At 40.4% G+C, this 24,133-nt stretch overlaps 1 protein-coding gene across 1 annotated transcript in view; it reads right to left on the reverse strand.

Moving 5' to 3' along the window:
- adamts17 (ADAM metallopeptidase with thrombospondin type 1 motif, 17) overlaps window positions 1–24,133 on the reverse strand; it is a 72,786-nt gene that overhangs the window by 12,070 nt on the left and 36,583 nt on the right. Inside the window, exons 10-18 of the mRNA XM_018763477.2 lie at window positions 23,780–23,930; window positions 21,037–21,138; window positions 20,659–20,804; window positions 19,782–19,951; window positions 16,504–16,631; window positions 13,064–13,184; window positions 9,384–9,464; window positions 4,073–4,230; window positions 1,426–1,597 (exon numbers count right to left, since the gene is read on the reverse strand). Of these exons, the coding sequence (XP_018618993.2) occupies window positions 1,426–1,597; window positions 4,073–4,230; window positions 9,384–9,464; window positions 13,064–13,184; window positions 16,504–16,631; window positions 19,782–19,951; window positions 20,659–20,804; window positions 21,037–21,138; window positions 23,780–23,930 (1,229 nt within the window). The remainder of the gene's footprint in view (window positions 1–1,425; window positions 1,598–4,072; window positions 4,231–9,383; window positions 9,465–13,063; window positions 13,185–16,503; window positions 16,632–19,781; window positions 19,952–20,658; window positions 20,805–21,036; window positions 21,139–23,779; window positions 23,931–24,133) is intronic.

Raw genomic sequence — 24,133 nt, forward strand, 5'->3', positions numbered from 1 at the left:
AGAACCGGTCACAGTGGCACGCTCCTCGCTGTCTCTGCCTTCGGTCGTATGATGTGCTGCATCTGCGGTGTTGGCCACTCCTGGACTGGAGACAGGTCTTCAAGACCGCAGCAGCGGGCAAATGTGTTTTTGGTGTATTTCAGATTACAGCTCTACTTCAAATGCGAGGACACACAGGTGGACAACACTGGCTTGCGGCACCAGCTGAGAACAGGCCCTTGGTGCACACCCACCGAGACCCCGTCAGAAGTTTGTCAAAGAGAAATCAGTGGGTGTACTCTGGGCTGAGAAAGCGTTGATGTCAGTGTTTACTGTCCATATCTATACATCTACAGGCTCTCAAGAAAAAACCAAAGCAGCAAGAGCAATCAGATAGAAAGGGGTAAAATTTGAAAATGTCAAGGCAAAGTTACAGTGAATAACTTAATATAACTGTGACGTATGGCAGAGTAAAATCAACATGTTCTCATGCTGTTAATGAAATGATTGTGAAAGGCTACATAAAGTATTTGTAATGCTGATAAAATGTAATGTGTAAAATTTTGGTGATGCAATCCCGACAGTAATCACTGAAAGTTATCTTACCTGCCACTTGGTGCTAGTTGCAAGACAATAATTGAAATGCTTTGTTACAACAAACTTCTGATGCAATAAATGTCTTCAAGTTGCAACACTTTAAGACTTTTTTAAAAAAAAAAAAAAATTAAAATAATAATTTAAAAAAAAAAAAAAAAAAAAAAAAAAAAAAAAAACCATTTTGGCACCCCAATCACAAAAACTGCAAAATCTTTAGAAAGTTATTTGTTAAAATAGTCAGTATTTCTGGAAATCATAATCTACTTAATCAGCCACTGTCATTAAAAATCACCCACAACAACATTTTACAACAAGCCTGAACATTTTATATCACTGCTTCGGAGAAGTAAAGTTACAGGGGCCATCTTCAAATTAATCCGGAAGAATTACGAGTGACGCCCATAAAAGTTTAGGACGGAGACCTTAAATCCTGCCAAAAACCCTATCCGCAGAAGTTAAGTCCAACTTCAAATCTGTATCGGCGTGATTTGATTAGACTGCAATGAGGCCTAATGGAAGCAAGATGTAAACGCTGCTGGTTTGGCCAAATTTTAATTAGTAGTCTCACTGCAATAAAAGCAGGAGTGAATTTAACCAGTGTATAAACATTATTTGTTGAGAGGCAGTCTGAATGCCAACAGTGGAATTGGCCAGATTCTCATGCAGCCATTAATGCCACAGAGGAGCTCTGCTCCAGGGACTGCGTTTCCATAAAGTTGCTCTTGCCTAAAACGGTACAGTTCTCGCGGCAGTGTGGAATTTTAAAAAAAAAAAAATCCAAAAAGTCTTGGTGTCACCACGAGATGTGTCGCAGGGGAAACGTGGTACACTCTTCCATGGTAAGCTGACCTCCTCCACACTGGACAGTGCAGTCCTCCCAGCTGCTGTGCGTCCAGATGTAGAGGTGATCTGGCTCGCGTGCGGAATCCCTCTCCACCTCCCGTTTGGCATCCTCAGACTGATTCAAGGAGATTGTGTACTCGTAGTGGATGCCATATGACTGGTCGTGGAATAACAGGACCTAGGTTGAGAACCGTGAAAAAGACAGCAATACATTTCTATAGCAGACAAAGACAGAGAAGCTGTCAACAAAAACTGCTACTGATAAAAATTAAAATAAAGGCAGGAGAAAAAAAACACAATATACTAGTTTCTGCTGTACCTCAATTTTGAGTTAGTTCATTAAAAGAAGATGCATAAATGAGAAATTTGATATAAATCTGCCTCAGCTCACAACCCACAGATGACCAGGTAGAACAAGGATGCACCACCCTGAGCTCCAACTACTGCATGATGTTACAACATATATTTTAACTGGTATCAGAGACTCACGGAGTTTCACTGCATTGAATTTGCTGTATTGTATAATCTTTGAAATCCGTAGGAACACGGGTTACGCTTTGTTGAACAGTACACGGATTTACCATAGACACCACAGGATACTAAGGCACAACAGAGCAACAATCACCGCAGGCATGTAAACAGCTTTAGAAGCAGGGTTACCGTGTGCGGTAACGTTGCAGCTCGTGCTGGTTGGAGACAGGAAACTGTAAACGGGATGTTTCATCAATGAAGGTGCTGACAGAGACATATAAGCAATGACTGGCACAAAACGATCCTGCCACATCAGAGCCAGGAAGTCTCATTCCAAAGTAAAACGCTGCTTATTTTGACTTGACTGTGTGACCACTTATATGCACAAAGAAGCTGTTTAGCCGAAAATGGGAACAATATTGGCAAGTTCAGGCAAGAATAAAATGTATTCTGTATGTCATTTGTGTGGCGGTCAATAAATGAATAGGTGCAAGAGAAATAAAAACTAATTAATGATAATGAGAAATTTAAGAGAATACAAGACAAAGTTCAAAAAGCCATTTTGGAGCATGTGTGACATAGGGAGGCTGTAAATACTTATTTATTATTCATTTGGCTGACATATAATGTTAAGCTGCTTAGAATGATTTACCTATTTATACAGCTGGGTAATTTTTACTGTATCACTTTAGGGCAAGTGTCTTGCTCAAGGGTACTTCACAAACAGGGGCATTTGAACCTGGGTCATTCAAACACAAGGCACAGATCTAAACGACAAACTAGCCGTTGCCCCACCTATTAAAAAGTGGATAGTCCACTCTTACATGGAATAGTTACTTTCAGATATCAAGCACCCTATGATCTTCATAAGAACCCCACAATTTGGATTAGGGCTTCTAAAAAGATAAATACTGTGTTTACCTGTATACACTGGGTATACAAATGGAGGCCTCTCATTAACATTTTCTCCAGTCGACTGGTCAAAATCCTGAACAGGCTTGCGAAAACCACCAAAGACCGCAAACACCACAGATTTACATTTATTCATTTAGCTGATGCTTTTCCCCAGAGCAACTTAGAATGGTCTATAAATGTATAATAATTTATACATTTATACAGCTGGCTAATATTACGGGAGCAATATCTGTGACCCAAAGGTTGCAGGTCTGATTCGCACCTTTGGCTGTAGTACCCTTGAGCAAGGTACTAAATGAATAAAAGTAAATGCAAATATAGCATTAAGTACCTTGCTCAAAGGTAGTACAGCTGGAGTTGGGACGTAAACCTATAACCTTTCAGACCAAGGGCTGCAGCTATAACCATGCTACCAGCTGTCCCCCAGTTTCCAAGAGAGTTGCATTTGTTTCTGATTACCCAGTTAACTAGCTTATGTTTGTAAAGCTCCTTTGGATTAGTACATAATACTATAAAATGTTATAGAAAAATTTAAAAAGTCAAAAAAAAACTTTGTCAAAGTAAATTAATTTCGTAAATGTATTGCTGAGCACAACTGTGCTTAATTGGGTTAACTGGATTCCTTTACTATGGCAGGAACTCAAATGTAGTTAAAAGCTTGTTTTATCAAACAAAGTGGCAGGGAGTTCTGTTGACTTGTTACCATTTTTACTGCTATGCCAAGCTGTGCATGTACAAAGGCATAAAATTTTGCAGTGTTTGCAACAAGATGTTTAAGGGTATTGTCACATCTCTGTTCCTGCTATTGCTGAAGCAAATCTGCTTGAAAGCAAAACTCATGAGAGACTTGGAACTGAACCATGTACCCATCATGTGTACATTTCAGAACAGAATTTGTAGAACAGAAGTGTCACACCGCAAAATTTTCACTTTACTTAATGTAACTGCTATGTGCGTAAGGGTGGGAATTTTTCTTGCCGCTCCCGTCAATCTCCAAACCACTTCTACCTTTACATTTACTCCCAAGGTTTAAAAATGAGTATCATCTTCCCTCCAGCTTTAAAAGAGTTTTACACCAGAAGCAGACATTCTAGTGTAATCATAAGTAAAGTAATTAACCAGGGCAAAGGAGCACTTGCAAAGTACAATTTCTCAGAAATGACGTATACCGTACATCTTCTTCCTTCACTAGGGAAATATACAAGCTCAGGGTGATGGTGGTCAGAGAGTGCTCCCATGAGGTACTGACCAAGGCTAACGACTTTACCATAAGATGTAGGGGTGTCTTAGTGGGTCCCTTGGCAGACATTTTCTCCCAGAGTCCCCTCCTCACGTAGCGGACTGTGGTGCCAGCGAGCTGGAATTCTCCAGGCAGCTCGATCTTCCAGTCATTATTGATGGATCTCTTGCTGGAGTCTCGCAGAGCTGCAATATCCAAAAACAAGATGTAAGTATACGGCAGTGTTCAAAGTTTCCTACTGCAGTCAATGGTGTTGAAGAGCTGTTTGGGGCACATATACTTTGACTCTTTTTATTATATATTCAATGTTTACTGTGACATAAAACACAAGGGACAGTATGGAATGAATTAAGAAATGCACAAAACAAACGTTTAGAAGATAAAACAAGACTAGAGGGAATCACCATCTTATGCATCTGTCAGCAGTGAGATACTTTAAGGGTTCAATGGGAAGCAGTTGCTAGCTGGAAAGGATCATGGCTTGGGGATTAAGAAATGGCATTAGAAATGGAGCATGAAAGGAGTTTTGCTTGCTGACCCAATCCTGTCACTAGCACTTTCCCCCGGCAAAACACAAGTTAGCAAATGTAGCTTTCAGCTCTCTTCAATCTAACTAAACACAGAATCAGAGAAAATCTTGTCTTTGTCCAAGTATCCTTCATCTAGGCGCCTTGTAGCTCGGCTAAAAAAACTACTTCAGCAAACACACAGCCTTAGCACACTTTGAGAGCTTTTGTCAGGCTGGGAACATAGCCTAAACACACTAAAGTAGGGTTTTTCAGGACAGAAATGTATGTTTAGCAACACTTACAGTATGTCTGCTGCAAGTTAGAGATGAAATCAAAGTATCATCAGAGACACTTGCCACATTACACTTCATGCCATGCAGGTCTCTAAACCAGTCAGGTTTTCATCTTTATTTCTTATATTTTGAAGAGTCTTATTTGAATTAAATATGGAAACACCTTCAAAAAGCAGAAGCAATAGATCTTTTCAGAAATTTAACAAGTGAAAAAAGTCATACTGGAACTGTAGAAGAGGTTAATATTTCTGTTTACTGCCATTCAGATTTAGGAGCACCTACAAGAAAGGTTTAAATGAACTCTCCCACATCTTAATATCTCTTGTGGTCCACATTTACAAATATGCAGAGCTCCTGCACATGCAATAATCTAATTTACTGACATCTTCATGTGAACTAGACAAAGTTGAACTCTCTACATTTCATAATATTTCAACTTTCATACAATGACTGGAACAAACAACACAAACACAAATTGCATGAGGATAAAACTGAAGTGCATGTACCTCTGTAACAATGATTTTTCTCCATCTATCAAGTGCCTGAGCACCTCAGCAGTCAATAATTATACAGCAGATTCCCATCTATGAACTATACAGGCCTCAGATTCATATTCTGTAAGATCATGTGATTCACATTCAAATTCCACTGCCTGACAACAAGAAATGAGGGGGGGATGGAGCGATGAATTACACATGTACTGCCTTTTAACACACCTTCAGAGGACTTTACTTCAACACAGTACCCCACGTTATCTGAAGGGAATGGTTCTTAACTTGAATCGCAAACTTTAATTCTGCTATTTAACGGCCATATGACACCTGTGGAACGGAGACTGAATTCCTGTGGCACAATTTAAATGCCAAGACAAGAAAATGAGACTCAGCAGAGACTGGGAAAAAACTGTATCACTTCAAAAGGCTTCCCATTCATGACCTGGTTGCATCACACAGTACCACTACTGAGCACTAACACCAAATCTCACAGTTTTTTCCCTTAGTTTAACAGAAGAAAGTCAGGAAGTTAATGTAGATAATCCAGCCCCAATTGATGAGTCAACAAAGTCATATCTTTTCAGGTACAGGTGCACATTAGCCTGCAAATAGAAGCCTTTCTGCACTTAATTGAAATGGGTCCATTTCAAGGTTGTTTGACTTGTCTCCTAATGCCTCCTGAGAAATGTTGATCAGCTGTTTATTTTTAATGTAAAACAGGTGGAAAATGTGTGGAGTGGAGGAAAACAAAAGGAAGCACTGTGTTCGCCAACTTTGAAGCACAGATGTTCTCATCTCAAAGGAGGAGCCAGATTTTAAGTGCTTTCCAACATGGGTGCGCATTCCAAATTGTGTCAATCCTTTCATTGGAGTGGTAGAACCGAAGCCATCCAGTCACTTGTTTGTAAATTAACCCAAATTAAACAATTTTAGTTGCAGCACTTTCTCTATGCAGCTGCTATGGGAAAATGGAATTTAAAAAACCTTGAAAAGCCTCCTATACTCTGAAGAGCTAAATTTCGATGAAGCTGGTCCTTATTAGTTACACTTTTAACAACAGATCTGAAGCAAAACATCCAGGGAAACAGAATGAAAAGGAATTCCCAGAAAGAATCAGACTTTGAAAAAGAAACCTCACTGATCCAGTTTCCTCCTTGGGTTTCCTCTCAAAGTTTTCTGAGGTACTCATGACACTTAAAAATAAGCTTTGTATAGAACAAAATATTTTATCGCTGCCAAAACAATCCCCATCTATTTTTCCAGTTTTAAGAACCCAGGCACGCATACAGAGTGTATTCTTTAACAGTAGTTTGGTGTCCTTCTCAACGGATTTGGCTTGGGACCAAGCCTTAACAAGCAAGTGTATGAGGTTTCCAAGAAAGAAAACTATCTCCAGTTATGGATGGCTTAGTAGGTCTTTATGTTTTCAGATTATAAACAGTACAGATCTAGGAAATAGCTTAACATGGTTTATGTAAAAGTCACGTTATTAAATGAAAAGGATAATTCAAGTCTGCAGTATCATACCTTGCATACGTATGTGGAAAAAATAAAGCAATAACTCCACTTATAGAAAAACAACGTCTATCTGACATTGGAATTCAAATTATTCAAACATAATTTACATTTTAAATTCATTTGTTGAAGTTTATTAATAGATGTATATTTTGTATTAAAATTGGACAACAAGGAAATACTGCAAGGTTACATTGATGGGCAAACGGTCAATTTGCACTCCATTTTAAATGGAATATCCCAGTGAGAACTTTAATAGACAAACAATTGTATGGTTATATGTGCAATTTGTGTCACAAAGGACACACGGAAAACCATGTCAATCTTCCAAATTAATAAAGTCATTAATGTCAACCATTACTCTCTGGCTTGTTTAATTTTGAGCACCGTAAATCTTTCTGCAGTAACATTGCAACAGTAGTTCTGTTTTGTTCCATGAGACTGCACACTTCCAATGTTTCTTCAGTTATGATGTTAAACACTAAAACGGACGGCACGATGGCACAGCAGGTAGCGCTGCTGTCTCACAGCGCCTGGGTAGCGTAAGAGGACGTGGGTTCGATCCCTGTTCAGTCTGTGGGGAGTTTGCATGTTCTCCCCATGTCTGCGTAGGTTTCCTCCCACAGTCCAAAGACATGCTGTTCAGGTTTACCCAGAGTGTGTGAGTGATGGAGAGTGTGTGTTCCACTGATGTATGGATGACTGACCCATTGTAAGTAGTGTATCTAGCAGCGTAAGTTATCCTGGTGAACAAGGTGTGTGGGCTGATACCACTACATAGAGTTCATTGGAAGTCGCTTTGAAGAAAAGCATCTGCTAAATAAATTAATGTTAAAATACAAACACACATAATAACATTCACATTAAAACAGAGGAATAACAGCACATTAAATCACTTTTAGCCAATACAAATACTGGTCAAAACAATGCATAATATTATTGTTATTATTGTGATAAAAACAGGACATGACATTTTACTTTACTGTGTAGAAGTCACAACATCACATTCTTGAAATTAATCAAAATTCTGACAACTAGACAGACTTCCTCTTTCTCAGTGATAAAGTGTAATATAGACATAAGGCGGTCAAGAGGAAATATGATTATGCTGTGGGAAAGTCTAATGAACATTGTACCACATTCACCCTCAGAAATTCAAAAGCACACAAGCCAGCACTACCACATAATGAATTTGTGGCTGCAAGCTCTTTTCTGTATTACAAAAAATAAAATCTGAGACCAAATAACTAGTTTCACAATGCCATGAAATGTTGCCATCAAAAAATTATACTGAATTTCTGCATTAAAAATCTGAAGTCTTAAGTTCAAGTAAGGTGAATGAAATTACTTGAACTTCAATAAAATTCTTCACTCAAGTGTAGGAATTCCTGGTCACATTTATCATATTTACCAAATCTACAAAACATCACAGAAATGTAGATGAGAAAGAAACATGACCTCAATGTATGATGCATTATACCTGCTTTCAACACTGTGGTTTCCTGGCTAAACACTAAACAAACACTCTTAGGATCCTCTCAGTGGAAATGATTCAATCATCCTCTTCTCACCTATATAGAGTCTCTGAAATAATCTGCAGCATAGTTTGGAGCTCCAGACCGTTTAAAATTTCCCTGTCTAAGAAAGGCATTATAGATATTGTTTTTACCTAATTTGTTCCAGCCTCAAAATTTAAGAAAATACTCTGTCCTGCAGTAAAAGTGTAACAAGACATTTCTTAATCCCTGTTATTTATCTGAAGGCTTGTCCCCATTCATCCATCCATTCGTTCATCCATTTTCTTCAACTGTCTCTTCCACACAGAAATGTGTTGGTCCAGACCCAACCCAAAGAAGAATAGTGCCTAAAGCTCAGTACACCCTGGACAAAGAGCACTAACACATACAGTGCACTTGTTCATTCAGTCACAGGCTGAAAGTTTAGCTTTCAGTTTATATGAAAAAGTTTGACGCGAAAAAAAAGATAGAACATTTGGAGACAATGTATGCTAACATGGAAAGACAGTCCAAACTACAGAGAGACACAATTACGGAGATATACAGTAAGGGTCACATGCTGAGACATCTTTCCACCCATGCTTCATCTCCAGAATGATATGCCAGCAACCAGATGCATTTCAACTCTACACTCTATGAATGCAGCGTAAGTAATTATTTATGTCATTCTTAAAATCAATCAGTAATCCTTATCCATGAACAACTTGAGCAGTTTAGCAAAGCTCAACAATGATGTACCGAAACATCTCACTGCTCCTTGGTAAAATGAACATTGAAAAGTGCTAGAAGCTAGCATTCAGGGAGATATCTATGAAAAAGCACTACTCAGAGCTGCAGTGTTCACCACCTACCCATTTATTCAACTGTAATCAGAGCAAAGTCCTGTCAGATTGAATACCAAGTCATCCGATTTATCTCAATTTGTCTAACCTAAACGTAGTCATGGAAATGTTAGAACAGGAAGTGACAGGAACAATGAATAAATAAAAGGGGAACAAGTGAGCAGTTACCCAGGAAGCTGTGGGACGGTTTGTCCTCTACTACTTTGATTCTTCGTGCACCGACTGGGATGACAGCTGCCTCGATGTAACCTGTGGCAAATACAGGAATACAGTCAGAAGAGGCCAGGGAAACACATCCAGGCTTGGCCACGGCTGGAGTGAACTAGGTTTGATCAGAGCATTGAATCAATTATTTCTGAAGGATTCATTTATTCTCACGATCATTAACATGGATAGAAAGCTGTTTTCAACACCAATTTCTCATCTGTGCTCCCAGAGGTATGATGATGATATACACGTTTTGTTTTGCAAGGCTTAGTAAACTTCTGAGGACAAATAATTGTAAATGTCAAATGAAAATATGTATCTGTTGGAGGGTGATGAGAGTCACACATTGTTCCTCAGAGCTGGGTCAAACATATGTGTTATACTGTTCTCCATATATGCCTATTTAGCACTGACATATGGATTAAAAGGGTTCCCTGGGCATGGCACCAGGTAACCTGGTAGGAGAGGTGACATACTGTGAGATGGAGACCACCAAAACCCTGATGCAACAGAAATCTTCCATTTGGCACCTACATCTCATTTGTTTTGTATGATACTTCAATTTGAAAAATTGAAGGAGTTTGTTGTTAACATCTCATACCCAAACGGGAATTTACCTGAACCACAATACGTGACAGGTGAGACAAGATTCTTAGAATTGGGTACCCTTCAACAGTGAGCTCTGATTAAACCCAGGCCAACCCTGCTCTCACCCCCAGCCAAAGCCCCTCCTGTCTGGCACAACACCCTTGAGCACTTGGGCAATAAGGAAAATCCATAGCAATTTGCTGTGTCCTCACAGAAGTACTGCCAAACCATCAAAGTTGACACAAAGCCTTAGCTCAAAGTTACCATTCAAATCCACAAATAAACATTTCAAATCTCAAGTGTATGAGATGCTCTTTAGACACACATCATTGTTGTTTTCTGAACAGGTATTGACTGAAATTTTATTGAACTGTCAGTACCTGTCAGTTCTGTATTATTGTATAACCTTTTGTTTCTCTGTTCCATTCCTTTTCAACACTTTATTCCTACAAAATGCAGTAGTACAAGATGTTTCCCCAAAAAAATATTTTCATGCAAAAATTAATAATGTTGCAATACTGTCTTCACCAACAAAAAAACCTTTACATAACAGCATACTCTGGAACTGGGAATTGCCTTGATTTACAAGAAAGCACTTTTTCAATGCCAGACCCATAAAACTCATCTTTTCATATTACTGCAGTTTATATGTCTACAGCAAAAAAAAATTACTTCAAAAGAAGAAGAAAAGTGGGGAGAAAAAGAGAAAAGCAGCAGAGCAGAGGCTTCCCAAGCCTTCAAAAAGTGAATTTGGAAGAAATCACCATAATACCAGGGGTTTCACATTGTGGAGCTATTTCAATGTGACCTTTGTGCTATCAGTGCTTTGACTGAGAGATGCAGGCTGGCATTTCACAAAGCATTCATCTGAATATGTCTTCCTAGAGGAAAAAATATATATCTGAAAACGATTTTTAAAAAGCTGTATAAAGACAATTTTATACAGAAAATTTTGGATATGTTTTTATTTCTCAATATTTACCAGCTGCCATGGTTGTCCTAATTGCCCAAAGTCTCCAGAAGTGTCTGCAGTGTACTCACCAACCCATTTAGCTCCGGGCTTAACACTACTAAGGCGCTAGCAATTAAGAAAAGTGGACACATCACAAACCCAAACTGGTAAGAAGCAAACCCAAACTGGTAAGAAGCACCCATCACCGACACATTAAGGCTGTTTGTCTCCCACATGTCATTAGTACCCACTGAAGCTCACACAGGACAATGTAGTAGTGTCTGGACAGATAAAACATTCAAATGCACCAGGTTTTAATAATTCAAGTTTACTCACTACTATGTCATTAGAATATAGTCCTTTAAAAAATGAGTTGTTCAAGAAAATTGTAAAATACACAATAGTTAATATCTTATTTCTCTTACAGGTACTGAAACAGATCTTCCAGACCTTAGGTGTAATTAAAGTTTTGGGAGACACAAAACCCCATTCTCCTCTATTGCGTTCTCCTGGGAACATCATAAGAAACTGCTTACCAATCCTCCTAGTTAACAGCTGCAAAATGAGCTTTATCAATTACAGTCTTAGTGGGACAAAAATCTATTTCTTCACCTGGAAAATTAATACACTCCAAACTGCTGTCAAGTGAGACATTCAGAGAGCCAGATTTTCTGATCTGTATCTGGAACTGCTCCAGAATAGCCATGCTTATCCTGATGTGGGTCTGCCATCAATCAGGACCTCAGCATTGATTTTCAGAAACATGCCACCATAGAGTCTTTCCTACTATCTGTTCCCAAGAGAACCCAAAGAGAACTGGTGCTTGTTCACTCATCTAGTGGCATTTAGTGACCACCTGGTCCAGGAGGCCCACATCCTGTGAGCAGGTCTCTTACATGAGAAACACTTCGGAACAGCCCTGGGCTTTGACATCACACACGTAGAAACCTTCTTACAATGGCTACTGGTGACTGGGGAACAAAGATGAGTAGGAATTGCTCAGTCATCAGATACACAGTTAACACAAACACGCATAGGAACATAAAAACACATATACACATTGCCAAAAGCCAGTGTTCAGTTACGCAAAAACTGTAGAAAGGTTGTAACAGAGGTTATTCGTGAGTACGGAAAGAGCTCATTGTAAAGATAAAACCATTTCCTTTGTAGATAACTAATTTACATCCAACAAAGAAAATGAGATGGCATAAAGACAGGTTCTGCCAGTAATTGACTGACATCAGATATAGATTTCACATCTGTGCCTTAGTTTGCTCAATGACTGTGGAATAAAGGCTCATTACGAGTTTCAGGAAAGCTATTAAAACAGCATAAAAAGAAACTTATGATTATTATTAGGAAGGTCGCATTTCTTGCTCTTACACTGTGAAAATGCCAAACATGCTTTGAATTTGAACTCGCACTTTGCCTTATGAAAATAAAAAAAGTTAGAATTCTGAGACAGGAGCAGTTTGAGGGAAATGGCATTTAAAACTTCCTAGGACTCTTTAGAAGGACACCTCCCAACTGTTGCTCTTGGCTTCTACACTGAAGATCATCAAAAGTCAATTGGTATAAATGAAAAATCCCATTTATTGGCTTCTAACTTCAGGGCAAGGATTCCCACTGTGAAAATCTTTACACTTTTGTGTACTCTTCACCTTTCTTGACTCTTGTCTGTGCAGTTGCTGGTAGCCTTGAATACAACTTGAAAATCCGCTAATCTGTCAATCGCTTTTATTTTCTATGACTAAAAAATATTCCCAGGTTACCAATGGCCTTAGCTGTCCACAACAAACCAATAACAATCAGACAGCCTCTCAGTGAAGAGAACGGTAGGCTCAAGTGCAACAGAAGATTGGGGCCTATACAATGTACTTAGCCAGAAATAAGTCAATCCATTGCCTTCACTTGGTATGTAGGTACTAGGCCATATCTTGGGGTTTCAGGATGGACAACTTGCATGTCAACAACCCAGAATGCCCAACTGTAGAGCAGAGGAGGAATGGTCCTTTGCCTAACACATATCAGAACCACTTGAGCACTCTCCTAGTGGGCAGCCAATCTTAGACCCTTTCGAACCACATGGCATGCGACTCACCCATTCCTTGGGTGTGATTGAAGTCTCCTTTGACAATCTTGCAAGACTTGCCATCACCACTGCACACACCACAGCGGTCCTCCTTGGCTGACGAACCAATGATGCCATCACAGCCAATTTTCTGCCAACAGAACCAAAAATAAACCACAATATTTGATGACAGAAGTATTTTAAAGGATATTGAGCAAGTTTGATTAAGCAAGGATTTCAGCTTCAACTATCTCATGCAAAGGTTATTATACCCAATGGCCACCAGCTGGTGCACTTAGGACCTGTAGACAAGAGACCAAAGGTTTCAGGCCCAAGTCAAGCTGTTGTTGTATGCTTGAAAAACTAAAAAAAATAAAATTTTCTGTCCAAAAGTGATCAGCATTTTACTTATTTAGTTATATGTCATATTTAATATCTAAAACAGCTTTCATTTTCATGCAAAAAATCCTTTTCTTGGTGAAATGAGAGACTAGTCATGCAAATAAGAATATGCACATTTGGCATACTTATGTAATTTTATGGGGGGGCGCAGTGGGTTTGGCCGGTGCCTTGCTGTGTGGCAGGTCTGGGGTTCGAGTCCTCCTTGGGGTGTGGTAGCCCTTTCTCCCTGTGTTTGCCTCCCCTGCCATGCAGAGGAAGGACCTGGCAACCCACCTCTGTTTCCTCCCTTGACTTGCCTTGAAAACTATGCGAGTGGTTGCTATGGGTCGGCTTTGACTCGGCACTTACCACACCATGTAATTTTAGAGGATTCCCTGAAGGAGAAACAGTTAAAATATTCCTTGTGTCTGAGTGCCTGGTGGCCTCAGACAACTGCCTCCAAGCTAGATGTCTAATCAACACACTGAATGGCTAAGAATTATCAGTCAGCACCCTACTGTTAGGACTCATAGGGATAAATTCACACTCAGAATAGAAACCTAGTTATATTTCTCAGTGGACTGGGGGTGGAGAGGATTCCTTACACCACATAACATTTTTCCAGTTCAGCAACACTACCCTCTGCCATGACAGAAACTACTTCCCAGGAGCACCTGCCCATATATTAATACTGATCATGTGAATCACAGCTTTGATGCAGATAAACCACAGTAATACAAAGGAAAGGACAAAGGCTGTACTGTAGTGTCCTCTGCATGTATTGGTCATACTCATTCAGATTTAATTCAGTGATGTAACACCACTTGCTATAGTCTGAGGCGGGGTCTCAGCGGGGGCTTTATAACCACCAAGTAGACACCCAAATTTTTTTCCACCGCAAACATGCACAGCTCACCACATGTTGACTGAAAATGTTACAATAAATCAACAAAAAGTATTACACACACTCAAGTGAAACATATTTAAAAGACCCACAGCACAGCAATGTGTGTTACATGTGATAATGTGCCAAACATCTAGCACCTCAGTGGATGTGTGCATTTGTTGGGGAGTAGAGGTAAGGGGATGGGGCAAGAGAAGGGATGAAACAGGAGAAGAAAGGAGGAGGCTTTTAATGTAAAGCAGCATTTTCAACTGCAGACGTCTGGAAGTGATTTCATCAGCAGCATCCCACCAAAGTCCCAACACCCCGACACACATTCATCTCCATTGTGTCCTGCTGCACCCAAGCACAGCGGCGTTTACAGGAAAAAAAAAAAACAGTCCCATTCTCAATCACAATCCCTTCTTACGGTTCCTCCTCCTCATCTGTGCCACAATAATGCTCAAACACTGGCTGAATTGTATATTTGTTGTTGGTGTTCCGAAGACAATGGTAATCGATATAAAAACACTATAAATTATACCTCAAAAATAGATGCTGGTGAGACCTCCCAGGCAAGCATTTAAGTGGTTACTCATTGTATCTATATTTGCCTGAGCTTAGGCAAGATCCATGCAGCTAAGTCCCGCAAGAGCAGCAAGAATAAAAAACATTCCCGCACAGTTCATCTGATTATTACACAAGACGTGCAAACTCAGCTCTCTATTGACGGTTCGCTTCCTTGCTTGGAAAAATTTCTAGGGGAATCACTGCTATATATAATTTTCTGCAAACAATTCATGTGGCTGCATCACACACATTTCTTTGGATTTGAAACAATGAATTTGTTATACCGTGTGACACTGAGAAATTTCTCCCATCTGTGCCACTTACTACACGTGCCACATGTTTCAATATTGTCCTGAGCCTCGAGTTAAGCTGTCAACAGGTTATTCTCTAAAGCAGCCCCATCTCTGGAAAGTGCTCCCTTTCCTGGCAGACTCTCTCATGCCATAAGTTCTTCTGTATATATCATCTGTACATGGAAGAGAGGATATGAGGTCAGTCTCTGGGCACCAGGCTACCAGTTAAATTGGAAGCAAATGAGCAAGTCTCGTTCCCTGCCTAACCTAGCTACGTTGCTGCGTCAAGAGATAATTCGATTAAAGTTACATAAATTTACTCCCAGAATCAGATACTTTCATGAGATGTCAAATCTTCAGTGGAAACATGAGTGCGAGGGTTGGAGAAAGGAAGTTAATCATTATTAGTGACAGGAATCAGCTTCACCTTGAGGGACAGTGCACTTCACACTTTATTATCAATGTTTAACTGCTACCAGTGAAGAGCTCTAATGGCTTTTTTGTGAAATCTCCTCGGTGGCAAAACTAGACTTTTAACTAAGGAGCTAATGGATTTGTGACATGCCTGTAAATAGTCTATGGAAGGAAGGACTCCTCCAGCTGAGCCTTAGCGTTAAATATGAGTCCTCCAAAAAAAAAAAAGGTTGATTCTCAGTAGGACCCTCCACAAGAAGTAGGCAGCCCTCCAGAAGGGTCCTTCATAAGGTACATCCTCCTCCATATTAATGTTTGTGTTACAAGTGCCCTCCCAGTCAGCGGGGAGTGGGTCATCAGTGTACTGTCAACATGTGGTCAAATTCTATCTGGCCTATTTTCAAAATCTCAGGGGGTTGCAGACATGTTATTGTTGATCCTATCTGGTAAGTACCAAAACAGCCACTGTAAATAAATCCAACAAAGGGAAAGAGGAAATGCAACATCTCCTGTCCGCTTTGACCCTGATTTGGCTTGTGAGCCAATTCAATGTTGACACCATTGAACTGTTTGGAGCAGTCTGTGGAAGCCCAATATTAGAGGTATACAAAGAAATTAAAGTCACTGAAATCTGAGAAATAACAGGAAGGATGACCTTTCGGAATGAACATACAGTGCTTGTGGTCTTCCGCACTGGGCCACTGACTTCACATTTACATCTATCCATTTAGCTGATGCTTTTCTGCAAAGTGACTTACAATGTTAAGTTACTTATAAGGATTTACTCATTGTACCCATGGAGCAATTGAGGGTAAGTACCTTGATCAATGGTACTACATTGGGGTGCCTTGCAATGGTCCAATGGGAGGTGGGATTCAAGCCTGGACCCTTTGAGTCCTAAGTCAGTGACACTGACCACAATACTTTACCTGACACTTCCCGCTCACGCAGAGCTCTGTCTCATAGGGTCCACACGGCGTGCCATCCACAACACGCTCGGCCACCAGGATGGGGGTATCCTGGCCCACTGGGGTGCAGAACAGTGCACATGGCTTTTCTGGAGAGGAAAAAAAAAAAAGTTCAAAAGTAAAAGATATCTAAATAAATTACATAACAATAAAAATATTTTCAAGGTTCATTCAATTACATTTAAAAATTACGTCAAACATCTAACTTTGCCATTTTTGAGTGAGCAGGTCATAACAAGCCTTAGAGTCAATAGCTGTATTACATCCTTTCAATATTAAAAATAAATAACCACTCCCAACATCTTTTTGCAAGACACATGCTATCTGAAAGACAACTAATATATAGACACTGGCCCTGAGAAATTCTAGTTGTAGGCATTCATTATTTTAATCTTAATAAACAAAAGCTATGCATCCATCTTGCGCCGCATCAAATCTTCCTTTGCTCATTTGAGCCTGTTATTTTTGGAGAAGGCTGCAAGGAAAGACCACAGGTGTCCCTTTGGACTGACGACTATGATAGATTGCAGCGATGATCTGTGTAAGTTGAGAAGCAGGCTTTTATCTATAAACAGAAATATTCAAGAAATACAGAAGGAAAAAAAACTTCACAAGTGAACACCATAAAAGAATCTCATTGAACTGCTTGGACTAAATGTCATATTAGTGTCATTTTTGAGGTTCTAACCTAGCCTGCAGTTATTCCAATATGAAACACTTAATTTCTCTCTTAGAAAATGCAAAATAGGTACATCAGCACCTGAGCTTCTACACAGAATCGTATTAGAGATCAAATCTCATAAAGGAACAACTGCAGTATTTCTACTTAATCCTTTTTTACTGCTTTGCAAATGCAAATTTGAATGAAGAGAGTAAATCATAAAACCAAAAATGCTTTCTTTGTGTCTAGAAACCAAAGAAGTAATACAAATACAACTTCAGTCGTAGATGTGTGTAAACGACAAAGCAATTACATGCCTAACAGTCAGTGTTCAACCTCATGTCATGAACATTTTAATAGTACTGTATTTTTTTTTTTTTTAAACTGTTTGGCTGCCAGCTGTAATATTTTTATCTAGTGATGAAAATTAAATTACACCTTGCAAAGATTACATTTATATTAACACAGTGACTTTAAAAAAAATTGTAGGAAATCATTCTTTTCAAATAAATTTGATATAGTTCCAAAGCTTTTGAAATTACAGTCACTGTGGGATAAGCAGTTCTCCAAGGAGACTGAGTGCTACAAATCAAACAAACAAGAGAAATGGGGGAAAAGCTCAGTTTCTCAAACGTAAATAACCACCACAATGCCGGTACCTACACTACGCAGACCACAGGAAACTAATAGTAAGGTCCATCTGGCTGTTTTTCGAGGTCTGTCCGGAACATGACTTTGACTAGGTGACACCATCCTGCTAGCGGAAGCCTCACCAATGGCAACTGTTCTTTGCATAACCCAAGGGGCTCTCACAGCTGCTGAGGCCTAGCTGCTATTTTTAAGGTCCATATTCAAACTGACTCTCCTTCTGAGTTACTTTGCTTTGTCCTAAAATCCAATTTACCTGTTATGATTGCCCTCATTTACTGACCACTGGGACATTATGCAGCATTTCTGACAGTTTAGGAATTTCCTCCCTCATTTATTAATGAAGCATGATAGCCCTGTAGATCTTGGCGATTTCACCATCGACACTGATGTGGAATCAGACACACACGGAAATCCGTCCTGTCCCTTTTGGATTCACTGGGGCTCATTCTGCACATCGTCGCTCCAACCCATGACCACAACCACATGCTGGATTCCGTCATAAACTGGAGTATTACCGTCCAGAATCTGGCTGTTTTTTCTCCGAGTCGCACAATGTCGGTCATCGTCTCATCAGTTTTGATCTCTGCCTGCCCCCTGCTGATATTAGTCACAGCGGTCATGAGAACATGATTTCTGAACAGTCAAACAGCAGTCTGGTGGAGAGAAGCTCTCATTGCTTAAACATGTCACTCAGAATGGTTTTCCCATAAACAAACTAACCAACAACTATAACTGAAAGGAAAACATTTGAGGAAACTGTATTTCTTAGAACTACAGCTGCTACAATTAAAAAGCTCTGCCCATGGTTCAACAGAAGAGCATGTTTGCTTAAACTAGAATTCAACAGAGAAGAGTGCAAGTGGAGAACTTAGTACTATGGAGTGGATATGAAATACGAAAGTACAAAGGATGAAAGGACCTGAGGAAGCTGGGACAAATGATGTAAGAGAAATTATTATTATTATTATTATTATTAATGAGAAGAAGAAACACCAGTCTTCATGAAGGGTCTGTACATTTCTCTGATGTATAGATACGTGAATTTAGTGTTGTATATCTAGTGCTGTAAGTCACCTTAGATAAGGGTGTCCAATATTGTACAGAAAATATTGTATATCAATTGGCACCATGATACTGATCATGCTTTGGATTGGTACTTAATTAGTTTGCACCAATTACATTGCCAATAAGTACTTGTACAATAGAAGTGCAAAATAAACTTGAAAAGTTTGTTAAATTAATAAATGTAATATTCATCTGTTGCTTATCAAACTTTTATTCAAGATGAGCTTCAGTGTCCTTTTATTTTAAGCACTGAACAAATTCTGCTGTGCTGTACTATATCGTTTTGTGTTGTATTTATGCATCTGATTCAACACTTTTGGTCAAGGGTTCCATTACAAGACCTTTACTCATATGTTGGATACCCTTAACCACCATTCTGTTTGCTTTCCTGCACAGACCTGTGTAAAAGCAGGAACATTCAGATATTCCATGGACACAGATCATTAGGTGGCATGGTGGCACAGCAAGTAGCGCTGCTGTCTCACAGCACCTGGGTGGTGCGAGAGGACATGGGTTTGATCCCCACTCAGTGTGTGTGGAGTTTGCATGTTCTCCCTGTGTCTGCATGGGTTTTCTCTTGAGTGCTCTGATTTCCTCCCACAGTCCAAAGACATGTTGTTCAGGTTCCCCCATAGTGTGTGAGTGACAGAGAGAGGGAGTGTGTGTGTTCCACTGATGTATGGATGAGTGACCCAGTGTAAGTAGTGTATCTAGCAGTGTAAGTTACCTTGGTGCATAAGGTGTGTGGGCTGATAACACTACATAGTGAGAGTTTGTTGGAAGTCGATTTGTAGAAAAGCATCTGCTAAATGAATAAATGTAAATGTAAAATTCATGACATCCACACCACACGCTGGCTCACCGTCATTGACCACGGCTGTCCATACGATAGTCTTCTTCTTGCTCGCCTGTCGATCATTGGACTGGCACTGTTGATCACGGAAGGTGGGCAGACCCTTGGCACAAGGAGGGCCCTCACAAGCCTTGTGCTCCACACTGGCTTTTGGGCAATTCCTTCCTCCAGGCCCCGGGCTATGGACAGTCAGCAAAGCTTTGGCTGAGCACCATAAATTAACTGGCACTACCAAGCCCTCCTTCCTTTCAGCACATTGCCGCATAACTAACCCCAGGCTGTATAATGTGCTGAAGCAGATCTCCTGCTGCAGATGCAGCTAACACCTCTGTGGCTCCACTGAGCTCAAAAGGCCACCCAGCTCCCTGCGGCATGAACACCCCGCTGAGCTGGGCAGACAAGCAGGTACCAGCCCTCCCCTCTCACCACCTCTTGCTTGCGTCAACGATATTTACAGCCCCACTTGGGGTTGAGGTGAGGCTCTGAGTCGTAGCAATAACACCACATTCACTCCCGCACTCCAGAATGTCAATCTACAAACCAGGTTGTAAAGTTACTCATAGCTCTTGGACCACCTCTGTAATGGCAACCTTCCTGTACTGGCACAGAAATTATTACCCACCCTTTCACCAGACTAGTCGTCCCCCCCGGATGGCGCAAACGCCTTCATCTTTGCAACAAAGATTACGAAGCAAATGTAGTGTTTGTGTAGTTACAATGCACAGAGACACGTCATGCTTTAGACAAACTCCCGGGCATGGTTCATCGTATTAAAGCAACTTCTGCATCGACTTGTCAACTTATTACGAAAGTAAGAAATGAAGACGAGTTACAGTTGCTTAAAGAACAAGAAGGATGGTCTTTGGGGCAATCTGCAGGGACCTACGGGGGGTTGTCACATTTCCGCTGCCGGAATCGAGCTCCTGTCCCACAGGTCCGGCTGCACATGCTCCATTGGCTCCAGGGGCTCCAGTCTCCATCCACGTGCTGAGGGATGGGTGTCTTGCTGACACAGTCTCCCACCCTGCACCACTGAAAGGGACACCGATCACAAAGTCTCACTCGCCCCAAAAGGCACTTTGTGGCATGTAAACAACATCAGAGCGACATCTGAAAGATACAGAGGTCTTAAGATGTGGTGTAGAGCACATGTAAGGGGTTGAAGATCGTTCTTTCATCATATTAGTTATATGTAATTATAGCAGGTAAGCTGCCTAGTTTAGTCCTTCCAGGTGTTCTGGATGCTGCAGGGTTTCAGCCTTACCTTGTCTGCTCCACATTCTGTCCCATCGAGAGGAGGGTCCAGCTTGGTTTTGCAGGAAGTATCTCCCTCCACCAGACACCACAGGCCAGCACACATCAGATGCTGAAATGGAACACGGCACCAGGTACTCAACAACTCAACGATACTTTCTCGTGCGGTCTTTGGCAATCAAGAAACACAGATACAAAGTATGAAGATTGTGCAGAGGAAAGAAAATGTTACGTGTAAGAGTTTATTGGAGCTGACACATGGTCGGGTTCATACGTCATCTTTCCTGCCAGGGCTTTTCACCTTCAGCCCCCACAATAGCCAATTAACCACACACTGAAGCTCTCTGACAGATGGATCCGTCTGTCTAGAGGACCAGGTAAGCTATTGAAAAATCAAACAGCTTTTTTTTTTGTTCCTTAACAGGAGATGTGCAAACTTTACAGCTTAAGAAGAGCTTTTACAGATGTCTGAGAATACAATTCAGTGGGACCCATCTCCCGAGCTGCGTAGTTATTCAGCACCATAAAACTGTCAGTAGAACAAGTCTTAAACATGTATGTGCCGCTTGTTTCATCACTGCTACTTTCACTGAAAATCATTCAGTAGTGTGAAGTTGTTGACACTTCTCCAGTTTCTGGCAGCATAGATTTTTTTTTTCCATTTTAATTAACAGCAATTTGTGAGTATTTGAAATTTCATGAGTTGTAATGCAAAAGACATTAAAAAACATATCAAAATGAATGCACTTTTTTTTTTTTTATAGAGTATTTTCTTATTAAAAGGATGACGAATACAAACTAGTGTGTGACTGTGATATTAAACAAATCTGAATATTAATAGAAAAAGAATGACCTGTTTTTCAGCAGCAACTGAAAGAACAAGATTTCTGAGATGATCTAGGTGCATCAATCTGCCATAATGTAATTAAACAAATATCATGCAATGTCAGAGTTTGCCATCGAGTGTGTGTGAGACCTTGTTAGAGTCAAGCAGAAAACAAGAGGAGCATCTTCATTTTTCACACGTATTTACTAATAATAGTTGCCTGTCAGTCTGGAGCTGAGATTCTGTCATTAATGACCTGGTGGTTGGTGTGTGTTTTTGGGGGGGGGCGGGGGGGCACTTGCCACTTTCATGTCTGCAGACACATCCTTAGAGCAAGCGACAGCTCACAACACAGATTTTTAAAGTCTGCAAAAAGGCTAAATATATGGAGTTCCATGTAGCGTACATAAATCATGTCTAACTTTTTCTTAGTTTGCCGCTGTCAGCGACTCTGCGGGGATCAATCCGTGTCTATGTTCCTTCAAAGCCTCGAGGAAAGTGGTGACTCAACAGTAAAGCTGCAGTTCAAAGGGACTTGCACCGAGCACTGCGGCACAGACATTACTCAGAGACACAATTCAGTACCCCATCTATTTCTGCCTTCCCTAATCAGCCCCACATGTCAGCATAGGAAAAGGTTGACATTCAGAAACAGTAATGCTTAAAAAAAAAAAAAAAAAAAAAGGGTTACCACTTTCATTTACAGGAATACATAACACAGGTTATTTGCTGTTTATTTCACTCCCTAGAACATTCATTAGCAAATTCCACTTTTCTGTGGGCATTCATTAATATTCCTCAGTGTCGTGTTGAAAGCCTTTAGGTGGTGAAAATGGTCATTGAAATGTCATAACTAGATCAATGATGCTTCTTTCCTTTTCTGGCCAGTGGTGTCTTCATCAGACCCTCCTTACACGAAAGGGGCATAGCCAGCAGGTGGTGTAGTGGTTAGAACTGTTGCTTTGCGATCAAAAGATTTGGGTTCAAATCCCAGCTCTCACTGTTATTCCACAGTGAGGGACTTAGGCTGAATTGCTCCAGCTGCTTAAATAGGTAAATAATTGCAAGTAGCTTAGCCTACAAATGTAAGTCACGTTGGAGAAAGGCATCTGCTTGAATAAACGCTAATCAACTTAAAAAAAAAAAAAAAAAAAAAGAAGCTCTTAGCAGGGCATTAAGTCCCACAGTCCTGGCTATGCACAGCCTCGGCTAGTCGTGGAATGTCAGTAGGTTCCATCTGTAAGGTGACAGATGGTGTCACCGCTCCTGTGCAATGAGTCAATGGTCTGCTTCTGTAAGAATCCAAAGGAGAGCAACAGCACTGGAACAAAACTTAATGTACGAATGTGCGTTAAGGGGCATCTACAAATATGTACAAATGAGGCAGCTAGGAGCATCGTTCTTAGAGCTGCCGCTTTTGGATCCCACCTTAAACTGTAATGCCCCTGAGCAAGGTACTTACCCTAAATTCCTCCTGTAAAAAATACCCAGCTTTAAAAATGGGTAAATAATTGTAAGTAGCTCAACACTGCAAGCTGCTTTGGAGAAAAGTGTCCACTGAATGAATGAATGTAAATATTTATATCTTTAAGGTCTCTCTCTAACTTGTGATTTTCAGCAGAACATCAAAGTCTGTAAAAAGTGTAGCACTGAGGATACAAATCAGAGCATTTCATGAAAAAGAAAGGGGATTGAATTTGGACCAAAAAAAAAAAAAAAAAAAACTGATCACTTCTTCCACAAATATCTTCATTTATTAGTGGTTGCACAAGCTGTTATTCATGCTCTGGACTACATGGACATCCACAGCCACATACAGAATTACCCATGTCTAAATATACAAAAACCTACATCACACAATTCAAAATAGCTAATCCTAGAAGTTAGAGCTGGGAGAGGAAAAAGCAAAGACAAGGGAAAATCATACCTCCATATCATGGCAAAAGGTTGCGTTGGTGCCAAACAAAATCTGGCACTGCTCATCTGCACTGTAGTGCATACCGGGCAGCTTTGGTGGCAGGCGGACCAGGTAGCGGCTGCGGGGGTCTGTCTGGAGTAGGCAACCGCTGGCCTTTGACCTGTCCATCACAAAAACACACTGGGACCATGCTCAACACTGACCTCTTAGAGATGGGAAAGCAAAGACACAATTTGTCAAGACGACTTTTCCCCACAGGAAAATGAAGTCCGTCTCGATCTTGTCGCGATCCTTAACCTAAAACTAAAGCAACAAGAACTGTTTGTTTCAACAAGAATACTTAAATACTCCGTCTCTCCCACA

The sequence above is a fragment of the Scleropages formosus genome, chromosome 11, assembly GCF_900964775.1.
Source record: "Scleropages formosus chromosome 11, fSclFor1.1, whole genome shotgun sequence".
Classification (NCBI taxonomy): Eukaryota; Metazoa; Chordata; class Actinopteri; order Osteoglossiformes; family Osteoglossidae; genus Scleropages; species Scleropages formosus.